The sequence below is a fragment of the Amaranthus tricolor genome, chromosome 11 (genome assembly GCF_026212465.1).
Source record: "Amaranthus tricolor cultivar Red isolate AtriRed21 chromosome 11, ASM2621246v1, whole genome shotgun sequence".
Taxonomy (NCBI): domain Eukaryota; kingdom Viridiplantae; phylum Streptophyta; class Magnoliopsida; order Caryophyllales; family Amaranthaceae; genus Amaranthus; species Amaranthus tricolor.
This window is the reverse complement of record NC_080057.1, coordinates 22,839,188-22,851,503: the sequence shown is the minus strand read 5'-3', so window position 1 is coordinate 22,851,503 and position 12,316 is coordinate 22,839,188. Positions and strand designations below refer to the sequence as shown.

The window sequence follows — 12,316 nt, the reverse complement described above, 5'->3', positions numbered from 1 at the left end:
TTTAATATGTACAATAAAAAATAACAAAATATTTTCCAATGATTGTACTTATTAAGTGGAAAAACTTACAATTTTTGTTCCATTTATACACCCTAAAATAGTGTAAATCAAGTCTATACACTCTCTGTAGTTTAGACATGACCTTAAAATGAGGGAAGAATACAACATATTTGCAAAACAGATCAGTAAAATGAGGGAAGAATTAGTAAATGTAGGGTGGAGTTAGTTAACATTCATACACAAAAATAATACACTTAAATCATAAAAATGATTAATTAAGGAGTAATAATGATCAAAATAATAAAAAAATTAAGGGAAAAAAGTAGGCATATTTTTCAATTATACACTCAACTCAATAATCACATCTCTAGTCTCTACCAGGTACATTCAATCAGAGACTCCTCAACAAGTTCTTCCAGAAGCTTCTCTTCAATTTCCTTGGCTAAACTATCAACATGTAAATTTATTTTTTCTTTCCATACTTTGCCTATAACTTCCATCCTCACCAGCCTTTCCACCAAGCTATTGTGGGTGTCCCCACAATCAACTGAAAAGTAGTTGACTTTACTAGGCAACAATTCCTTCATCCAGGCCCACACTTTATCGGCCAATGCCATACCGGACCCGCTTTTCGAGTATCGATTTGTATGGCCTGTCCCCGTACCGACTCCAACCCAACTGCCGGCGGTGGCTCCGAAGCCTGTTATGTCGACCAGTGCCGCGTTTACACAGTCAAAAACTAGTTTTCGGATCGATCTTAGTTGCCTCCTTTTGGCTTCATGCAATGGTTCTTTGGTGCTTAGGTCTGTGAATTTATCCCTTAAGACAGGATCTAATGGGCTATCTGGGGCGTGCCATTTGGAAAGATTTGGACCAAGTTGTCCCTCTTCATCGAGGCCTGCCATCGTTAGTAGGGATTGAACTAAGTATTGATATTCAACCTCATCGTCCTCCTTACCAGGGGACACAAATGGGGAATTCATAGGATAGTTGGTGGCGGTTTCTGCAAAGGATTCATCCCATGATGTGGATAAGGTCCTTGCAATTGACCCAATGGGCGGTGACTTATCGATCAGGTTAGACTTGCCAAGACACGGAGGCATATGATCTCCTGTTTTATGACAGAATGACGTTAGGCCGTTAATGGAGGAGTAAAGACGGACAGCTTAAGATTTAAAAACAATGTTTCATCACGCCGTATACATTGAACGGCTCTCACCCAAACGGAATTTAGGGGGTCGGATGTATGCAGCCATGCCCTTGTAATAACAGAGAGGCCGTTTCTAATTGATCCTTGATACCAAAAATCGTCTACAACTTCATACGCGCACATTATTTAACGTGTCGTTAATTATAGTCTATTGTAATCCGAAAACAAGATCTATGAATCTTTGGGCCCATCATGAGGGAACGACTTAATATTAGGCATGACGTTAAAATAAACAAAAAATAGTAATTACCATGTGCATCCGGCTCAATTCTACGTGAGCACCCGAGCAAGGCACCATCCTCTTCAAATGGAGGTACCAGAACTGATATCGGGCTGGGCTGTTCCTGATTCTCCCCTTGCAATACAGATGCTCCTTGCTGGGATATAGAAAATTGCCAGATCAGGAAATGCAATTCAAGAATAGTAAACCTTTTATCACACATCTAGATCACCAAACATGACAAAAAACGCTTTTCTTGTTCTAAGAACGGAAAGAACAAATCCAACAGTATGCAGTGTAATAGGTGATCAAAGAATTTTAACAGGACATAAAAATCTAGCGGCAAAAGCATGATGCAACAGCAGAAAGATAGGAGCATAAAACAAGTCATGAATCAAAACTACCTGCTGATAGCATAAGCCTTTCCCGAGTCTCGAATCACTCAGATCTGTCATAATAGGTCCTGTATGAGACCATGATGGAGGGGAAAGAACCAACTCTGGATGGTCATTGCTGGTCCTTGCAGGAGGTGCCAACAATCCTGGTGTTTCAGCTGTTGCCAATTGAGATTCTTCATCAGAAAGCACGGTACTAGACTGCTCGTTCCTAGATTTTTTATTCCTTGAGAAAAACAAACTTGTGACCTTCCCGGTAAAAGATGTCTTCGACTCTTTTGGCTTAACTATATCCTTCGGAACCTCCTTGCAAAGTGCTCGACTCGTGACTTCAACATTTAGCCTATCCCCATAAGCTGTAGATGAAACAGGAACAGATTTTGATCTCAATAGATTCCTGGGTGAATCAAATCCACTTTCTCTGGCACCCATATGGCTGCTTAGGACAGAAGTTGAACCCCTTGGAACTTGATCTTTGTAGTCATCCTCTTCTTCACATATTTCAGATTTCTTTACCTCAGAAAGTGCAAGCATTTCGCCTAGAGTACTTGAACTTCTTCGAACAGGCCATTGGTCAAGATTATTATTCCCATTTGATACCATCATGGCCCATCTCTCAGAAAGTCTCTTCTTAGCTTCTCTACAGACCGATGACTCGGGGGAATAGGATGCACGACTAAAAGATGAAGAAAATGGGCTACCAAATCTATTAACATAGTCCCAAGAATGCCTTGATGTTGGGGACATTACTTCAGAATCAGTAAGATTTTCTGCGGGAAATTCATTATCAGATTTTTCAGAAGAGCTTTCATCTCCAGTATAGCCATTAGAGAATACTGAAGAAAGTAAGGTTTCATCTCGTCGATGACCTGCCAGATTTTCACGCATCTGCTGTGTGATTTCCTTTGCTACTTCCCTTGCTTCTCGGGCCTCTTCATCTTCTGGTTCCTCAAAAAAATTCTCACTTGGTAGAACCCGTGGTGAGGATGGGGTTGAAGAGATAACTGCCTTGGGTTCATTAGCCTTAGCAGGGCTAGGTTTCAAAACAACTATCCGAGTAGGCCGAATAAAACTATCATTAACTTTCCAAGATGATATAGTAGGTGGAAATCCAGGATGCTGGCTATCCCATATGTTAACTTGATTTCGGGAAACTTGCTTCTTTACTTGCTTTTCATTCCGCTTAATGGGTGATGCAGAAAATTTATCATCACTTACCATTTTAGAAGGTTTAAGGACAGTAATCCGCTTGGTCTGTGGAGACGGAGAAGCTGACTGCCCGACAGAAAGATGTTGAGAAAACAAAGAATTGGGCGCTTGCAGAACTTTGAGAAATAAGTCACCATTGGAGCTCAACACGTCTAAAGCCTCCTGGAACTCCTGAGTTTGCCGTGACTTCTCATTAGCGGCAAGGCGTTTTGCTTCCAAAAACTTCTGACGAATAAGTGCCAGCCTTTTCTCATTTACATTTTCGGTGAACCTTCCCTGTTGAGGCGATTTATCTCTTCTACAGTTTGTTCTTTGAGACTGCCATACCTCATATATGTCCTTATAGTCATCCTGATCTCGGTGAGAATGAACATCACAATCAATTTGCTTGCTGAAAAAACCATGTTCATCCTGCCAATATCCTGTAGGTATCTCCGAATGACTATTTCGGGGATACAATCTTGATTGAATCCTCTGGGCAGGAAGATCAGACTGCGGCTGAGGAATTACGTCAAGTCCCATCAACTTTGCCACCACATTTGGTGACCTTTGTTTCGATTCCAAGTCCTGTGACATTTCTTGAGCTATCAACATTTTTACAGGAGTTGCATTAGGCTTTCTGTTCGATGAAGACTGTCTTAAATCAGACATCATCTGTAACCAAAGAAACAATATAACTTCGTTCAAGTTATTGAGCCGGCTAGACAAAGTAATTATGCGTGAATTAGTGGTATAATAGGAAACTATCAAATGTCAGAAAGATACACTATAATTACCATATTATCTTCCATCTCATCAATAGCAACACTTGACATCCTAGAGACATCTGACCGACTTCTCGACAAAGGAGAACCTGGACATTGATTAGCCTTTTGTCAGTTGAAGTGGGCGATTCTCTACTCGATAACAGAAATTCACAAGCACTTAAACAAGCACAACGATACTAGTTTAAATGCAGCTTCGCAAAAGCACTTACTGAGTACAATATATCCAAATTAAAAGAAGACAACAAAACCAGGTCAGGAAAACACGACAAAGGTATTCAAACAAGATGACAATTGATAAGATCAATCTCAACACAAACATTTGAGAAACAAAAATAGTAAAAGAAAAGTTTTCTTATCTAATTTTTAATTGCGTAAACTAAGGCAAATACATAGTAGAAGAATCATTGGTTGGCCTACTAGTTCAAGGCTTTCCCTTTTCACCCTTATGACTGGGGTTCAATTCTCACCACCTACAAGAAGGCTGACTTTCCCCCTTGTGTGGAGAATGGAATCTCCGGCCTTACCTCAAAAAAAAAAAAAGGCAAACACTTAGTAGACTCATGATAACCCAATAGACCTTAGCATGCTACAAACAGCCTCCAATCAATGCAAGAACCCCATTATGGAAATTCTGAAGAAACATTCCGTAAACCCTAACGGCCCGTTTGGTTAGTGGTATTAAATGGTGATAATAAGAATGATTTATAGTGTAAAATTTCATCAAAAGTTCCATCTCATTACCATGGTGATGAAACTTTAATCACAAAAAAAAAATTTGCTTATAAATTTCCATTACCACCTAATACCACCTCTTCTAATGGTAATGCATTGAAATGAGTTTTATGAAGAAAATGCGATGACTGAGGTTGGACAAGCATGACCATCAAAATAGCCAAGAGATTTTTCAATTGAAATTACACTAGTTTTCATTTCCATTACCACCGTTTATTACCACCTACCAAACGGGCCATAAATGTAATTAAGACTAAATATACCAAGACTTCTTCGACCGTTGCACGTGCATACTAATGTCAACAAGTCTCAATTTATGTATAAGTGGATTCTCCTAGAAACAATAAATGGCAATAACAATATAAGAAAATTACCATCATTATAAGGCTTGTCTGTGAGAAGCCGATTTCCAGATATGTTGGATGTTAAATCAAAGAGATTGACCATTCTTCCCAAACATCCTGGCACAGGCTTCCCAGAACCAGGAGCATTACTATTCAATTGAGTTCCATTCATTTCAGAGCCTGCCAAAGGTTTCACGTGTTAATGCCGCTACATTGAAGTAGTATTCCCAAAGCACAAATGAAATCAAATTACAGGAAACAGCAACGACATAGACATCAAAATTCAAAACCATTATCATAGCAATTTACAAAAACATTATTCCTCAAAACTAAAAGGAACAGAAACCAAAATCAGACTCCGGAACTAAATATCATACAAACTCCAATAGATACTTCTTAGTATAAGAGCTGAAAACATCTTCTATTTACAGCACAATATAGAAGTACAGGTCTCATTTATCAACTCACATTCTCAGAAAATTAATAGTATGACTACTCCAAAAAGGAGGGATGGGTGGCTAATAGAGGTGTAAATTTGGGTGTATGGGGGTTTCAGGTATGATGTCAAATCGGGTCAATGTCAGGTTCTTATGTGTACGTAAACATGTTGACAATCTGATTTGATTTTTACATTCAGGTGACTTGGGGTCGAGTATATTCATACTCAATTTCGGTTGATTGGATCAAACTTGGACGGCTCTAGCGGCTAGTGTAGGCCATGTCCCCTCTTCGACCTGAAATTTCCTTCTTGAATATGAATTTTTAGCCCTTTCAACAAAAATGATCCTTTTAATCAGCCCTCGCATCTAAGACACATCTATGATTTAAGTTTTTGGCCCCTCTCAGGCTATCACACGAGCATCGCCAATGATAATTCACATCAAAAATAAGCCTAAAACTCAACAAATCCACTCAATCAATAAAGCAATCCCCATCATAGAAAAGAGATTAATTAAAAAATTAAAATAAATAAATAATCACCATGATTGTTCAACTCACATCCCAAGCCAACAATCATAATAAGCAAAACAGAAAGGAATTATCATACCAATAATTATCAAATCATTTACTTAAATACAGCTATTTAGTACTTTTTATATCGATCAACATGTAAAAATTAAATTATAAAAAAATGACCAAAGAATAAGGGTACAATAGGGACCATATCAGTGATATTAACAGCAAATTAGCACATACCCAGATGAAATTTCACATCAAGCTTCATAGAACTCCCAGTAAAATGGGTAAATCTCAACAAAATCAACCCCAAAATAAACCCATTTACTAATCACCTCCACACCCAATCCACATTAGAAAATTAGCTAGATTTTAGGCATATTTAATGTATAATAGTAACAATAAGATCAAAACAACAAATTGCATGATTGTTATGGTACAATTGTAAAACAAAAGGTAAAAAAAAAAAAGGAAAAGCTAAAAGCTGAATTTATAGAAAAAGCAAGATAAAGAGTATACTCTACATATTACTTCTAATAAACAAAAAAGGGAAGAATCTGCAACTGCAAGTACCTTAAAAAAGAGAAGAGTGAGATCGGAAGAGTAGTGCCCAAAAAGGTGTATCAAAAAAGAAACTCAAAAAACCCACATAAAAATGGAGGTTTAGAGAGAGAAAATGGAATGGACATTATGAAAGAGAGTAGGCTAGGAGAGAGAAAGAAGGAAAATGAAGCTATGGAAATGGAGAAAGGAAATGGTGGTGATAAGAAAAATACTCAGAAACTGAAAATGAAAATTATGAATTTATTTTATGTTTTTGGTTAATTGTTAATTTATGGGAGGTGGGGGGTATTTTGGTTTTCTTGCTCTTCTTTCTTTCACTTTGTCACTCCGCCTACACCTATATTAAAACGGTCAATCGAACGAATTTAAGTCAACTCATTTTCAAATTCGGTTGGTTACTAGTGATGGATTTGAGTCGATGTAATGGATTAAAGACTTTTATATAATGGTGTTTGGTAAATGGCTGATAGTTGATAGCTGATTATAGTGGTTGATTTGATCAGTTTATTTTAAACCCACTGTTATAAGCAGCTTATTCAAAAATAGCTTATTCGTATCAATAAGTTGTTTCAATCAGTTCATTCACTAGCATTAGCTAGTTTGACCACCTATCCTTTATTTATATCAAAATAAGCTAAAATTGCTCAATAAACTAATTTGTCAAACACCCCCTAATATTTTACATATTATTAGATTTTTTAAGAAAATATATATGAAATTTTATTTTTGAATTTAATAAATATTTTTATATTTAAAAGGATCAATGTGTCGATTAAGGACTACATTACAGAGCTGTTGAATTAAAATTTTAAAAAAATTGACTAATGGGTTAAAACTAAAAACAAAGATATAGACTGAAAATACTAACGTGGAACTGAAAACACTATGGTCAGGTTTGACCAATTTTTTGAGTCGGATTGTTTTCGTGTCACGAATCAAGATTCATGGATTATGACCCATTAATTTTCAATTGGGTTTCGAGTTAATTTTAGGTCAGATTAAAATTTGACAAGTCTCTCTCCTATTCTAATCAAATGTATCGTTTCCCCTTTGGGCTCATGAAAATCAAATATCGGAGTATTTCTTAATTAAAAGGTCGTAGGAGCGACCAACTCATATTTAGACAAATAGCCCAATCGACTCATTTATAGTTTTTTTCCAATATGCAATTAGTAATTAATTAATTAAGATCATAATTGAAATATTTAAGGTTAAATTAATTTCTTTTATAAGTATTGAATTTTTATTTTAAATTTTTTAGGTTTTGGGCAATTTTTATTTTTTAATTTTTGGCTTTTGCGCCTGCCTAATCATACCGTCTCATATTAAGGCGGTCTTACTCAAGTTTTTGCATTTCTTAATTTGGTAATTTTTTTTTCCTTGTTTATGTCCTTATAGAGTCCAACTTTTTACTTGATTGTCATTAATTTATTTATTTTTCCTTACTTATTCCTCTATGTGGTGTCTCCTCTTATTCTTAAAAGTAATTCCAAATCAAATGAAATAAATGATTAAAATTTGAGCGAGTATATTTAAAATTTTGTGGGAGAAATAAAAGAGAAGTGCAAATTTTCTGTGTTAGAAAATAATGAAATGAATAAATTGAGGGGGTGATGATTGATGATATTTGTCTTACTCACTTGGTCACTTTGAGACACACCTCGTTCGATCTTAACAACTATGTCATGTTCAAATTTCTAGTGAAGCATGTCCTGTTCGATTTGCATATCATTGTGGAGTAGGATAGCTTATGTGAATCTAGAGATAATCATTTGGGTTTTTGGTTGATTTTGGATTAGGTGTTTTAGTTCGTTTTAAAATCGGATTTTGTGCCTATATTGCTTTTAATATAATTGTTAATAATTTTTAAAGTCGGGTTAAATCAATTTTGGTTATAAGGTCTGGTAAATTTCGAATTATCGAGTCTATTTAGAACACCTCTATGTCCATCTAAAGTCATGTACATTTAAAATTTAACAAAAACAAAAACAAAAAAAAATAAAAAGAAAAGAAAAAAAAGAAGAATTAAACTTTCACATATTGTTGTATGAGATGTTGAGAGACATGTCTTGTACGTGCATGAGTACAATAGTTAATCTAATATATATCATGAGAATATAGGTCCTTATTTGAGATCATCACTGAAAAACGGTCTCTCACAAGAGTAACTCTTTTTACTTTTACTTCTTTAATTACATGAACATAAAAAGCTTTAACGGAAGAAAAACACTAAAAAAAGTTAAGAAAAGAAAATGATCTTTTGCCCTTGTTTATTGTGGTTGCAAATAAAATGTGATTTGGTGGGTTTGTTGTGTGTTTTATATAGAGGTATTGTTACTTGGTATTGATTTTAGTTTCATGCTTCACTAGTTTGATGAAACACTATATAAGTGATCTTTATTTTTCCACCCTAGCAAAAGTCACAAATAACTTTAAAAATAGTATATAGTTCGATGATTATTGTTTGCTTGTGAACTTTATAGAGCTTATTCAATATCGAATTCGAGTCGTCTACTTGAGTCAAGTCTTGAGCATTCATTTGTTCTCATTACATGGGAGCTATGCTTATTCATTGACCAAAGTTAGGGTTATATCAAATGATCTGTTTACACTATTCTAATGACTAAATTTTTTTGGGGAACTTTGATTGATTAATTGATCACCACAATAAACTAATATTTCGAAGTTCAATCTATTGAACTATCGCAAAGTAAGGAGTGAGGATTAAGGAGCAACACGTTAAGATGCAAGAGGGATATTGATTTACATCAAGCAAGCAAAGGTTAGATAAGATCCTTTGTCGACACGGTGCGCAACGATGTAGGATTAACGTCCAATGGATAGGGCTATGAGCTCGACAGGAGAATGTGGTGGTTCAAGCCTCAAGGTACAATGTTGTCGATTAACAAGGTGGATTAGGTTATTGTATCATCTTCGTCTCGACCTAAGAAAAGTAGTGACATGAATTATGATTAGGTGTAAATATTTTAGAATACGTATTTGTTTTATAGTCGATGAAAATACTATTATGCATATAAATATTATTTTATATATATTGTATTATTTGAGAAATTTTGTATATGTGTGTGAATTTGTATATTCGAACATCTTCACTTGTTAAGTATTAAGGAATTGTAATTGAAAATTGTGCGCAAATTAGTAGTAAAACAATTTCTTTTAAAAACAATTAAGATATATAGAATTGTTGACATTGTCAACGATGCCTTTTAAATTTTAAAAAAGTATGATAATTTGAAAATTCCTTTAAAAACAGTTGTTAAGGAGATTTTTGGTAAAAAATATATTTGTTGTTCGTTGGGTATTTATAAGAGAAAATGTCAAAAAACTTAAAATACAATGAAAAATACTTTGTTTAACTGTTTGACCGACTAAAAAGCTAAAATCATTTATCAAACACGACCTAAGAAATAGGTGCATCATCATCATCACCATAATATCCAATTCATCCCGCTCATAAGAAAACATGTATATGGAGTTCATTCAGGTCATCAGGTCAATTTCAAATCAAGTGTTTCGGGTCGGTTCAAAATCGGATTTTATATCCACATTGATTTTATGTCCATATTGATTTTTACATTATTTTAAATTCATTTTGAAGTCGGATTCATTTTGAACACCTCTAGTCATCCTAAAAGCAACGAAAAAGATAATAGCAATAAGATAAACCACAAAAAGAAGATATAGGAAGCGCAGTTGGCAAACTTCTAGTGGTGCCAATCATATTTCCTTCCTCATCTTTGGAACCAAATCCAGAACACAAAATCAGGAACAATTCTTATACTTTTTTGGACCTTATTTCAATATTTCTTCATTCGCACATACAAATTAATAATTAAAAGGAATAATTACTTGTAAGAGTAAGAGAAAATAAATAAAGAAAAACAAATTAATGGCAAGTTTGGCAACACCAGTAGCTACCAGGATTGGGTTTGCACCAGTCATTCCCAACAAAAACTGGTCTTCTGCACCCAGAAGCAATAGATTGGTTGTTGTCCGAGCATCCGATGAGAATGCTACCACACCGCCACCTGCACCGGCTGCTGAAACCCCTGCTGCAGCTGCTGCTGCGCCTGCTAAGCCCCCTCCAATTGGACCCAAGAGAGGTTCTAAGGTTAGATTATGTATTTATTATGAATCTATATTTAGGGGATGTTCTCTACATTTTAGTTTATCTGTTACACTTTGACGAAACTTTTTGGTCAAAATGTGAAGAAAAGGGTTTACATAACAAGTTTTTTGAACACTATCTTTAATGAAATATACTATTATAGTTGTATATCTAATACTTGCTTATATGATTGCTAATATCCCTTATTAAGTTACTTTTACTATCTTGTTAGTAACTAATGAATTGGAATTTTGTTGTAGTTTGTTTAGTGTTGTTAATAGAGAATTCTAGGTTAAGAATCAATCTTGAATTGACCAAGGTCAATAGTAAAAGCTTTTGATTGGGGTTAAAACACAAAAATAGAAATTAGGGTTATGTCCTTCGTATGCCTAGTTGTGTTTATTAATTGATGAAAAAAAGATACTTTTAAAGAACGCAATTGAGGTCTACAATGGAGGTTCTTCGAGAGTTTGGAGATCATCTTTAAGAGTTTAGGGCTAGGGATTACAATTGAAGATAAAATGCTTAGAATAGAAATAGTGAGGGTCTTAGAGTAATGGGGAGTATTTATAGATTATACCCCCAATTACACGTACATAAGACTTAGATTTAAAATAGAGCAACACGCAAAAACAACCCAACAACCTAAACTCAAGTCGGCTTTCAGGTGGCCAATCCTAAAACCGACCTGATTTAACGAAACTGCTTCAAATTATAATTCCTAGAACACTAAAGTCGAATTGACTTTAGCTCCCTTTGAAGTTAAGCAAACTTGGCTTTTGCCTTTTGTTTTAGACATCACCTTCATGTCTCTTCTCCATAGTTGTTCCATTTTAACTTCCCAAACCAAATCTCATACATAGTTAATGATTATCAGATGCTAAAACTCCATGCCCGCACATAAATCGGCCGCCAACTCAAAGCCTATATAACATTTAGACATGATTGAGCCTTTCTTTTGATTATATGAGGATAATTTTCAACTATATGGTCTTATATTCCATGCACCCACATTATTCAACCACCAACTCAATGTTTTGGTGCCCTGCAGGTAAGGATCCTGAGGAAGGAATCATATTGGTACAAGGGTGTTGGCTCGGTTGTTGCCGTTGATCAGGTCTGGTCTTTAATCTCTACCCTTTGCGTGTGTTTGGTAAATAACTTTTTTTTTAGTAGTTAACTTCTTAATTGGTAAAACTGCCAAAAAAGTTATTAGTAAACAGCGTTTAAACCATCAGAAAAACTAGCTTTTAAGCTAGAACTAAAAGGATACTATGTGTAGTGTTTCCATTGCTTTTGGATTAGTGACCCTAACCCATCTTAACAGCCAATACGTAATTTTGAATGAACATCTCCATAACAACTGGCTTAAACAATTAACAAATCAGCAAGTAAATCCATCAATATTTCAATCTGGTCAAACCAATCAACACAGCTCCGATTTTTGTTTACTTTTTTAGCATCGTTTGGGGAACTAATGTATTTGTACTAAACTTATGAATGTGCAGGACCCAAAAACAAGATACCCAGTAGTCGTAAGATTCAACAAGGTGAATTACGCCAACGTATCGACTAACAACTACGCATTGGATGAGATTCAAGAAGTTGAATGAGCAAACTCAATAGGTCTATGTGCCTTTGCTATAAGTTTGTTGTGATAGATTAATTAGGAGTTTTCTTCTATATATGTCGTCTTTTCGATGTACATCAACTTCTTTTCACTATCAAGTTTCTTCCATGAATACTTCTCATCACCATCCTAAATACTTCTTTTGGGATATGTCCCTAT

General features: G+C 35.1%; 2 protein-coding genes across 2 annotated transcripts; one reads left to right on the top strand and one right to left on the bottom strand.

The window, feature by feature from the left end:
• Positions 1-42: 42 nt before the first annotated feature.
• On the bottom strand, positions 43-6,721 carry LOC130827429 (uncharacterized). Its single transcript, XM_057693150.1, has 6 exons — positions 6,408-6,721; positions 4,908-5,057; positions 3,811-3,887; positions 1,835-3,688; positions 1,461-1,587; positions 43-1,111 (listed from the first exon to the last, which is right to left on the bottom strand). Exons 2-6 carry the CDS (start codon positions 5,047-5,049, stop codon positions 375-377), a joined length of 2,937 nt encoding a protein of 978 aa, XP_057549133.1. The 5' UTR covers positions 5,050-5,057; positions 6,408-6,721; the 3' UTR covers positions 43-374.
• Positions 6,722-10,308: 3,587 nt separating this feature from the next.
• On the top strand, positions 10,309-12,284 carry LOC130827433 (photosystem I reaction center subunit IV, chloroplastic-like). The gene is made up of 3 exons (XM_057693153.1): positions 10,309-10,530; positions 11,579-11,644; positions 12,036-12,284. Exons 1-3 carry the CDS (start codon positions 10,309-10,311, stop codon positions 12,138-12,140), a joined length of 393 nt encoding a protein of 130 aa, XP_057549136.1. The 3' UTR covers positions 12,141-12,284.
• Positions 12,285-12,316: the final 32 nt, after the last annotated feature.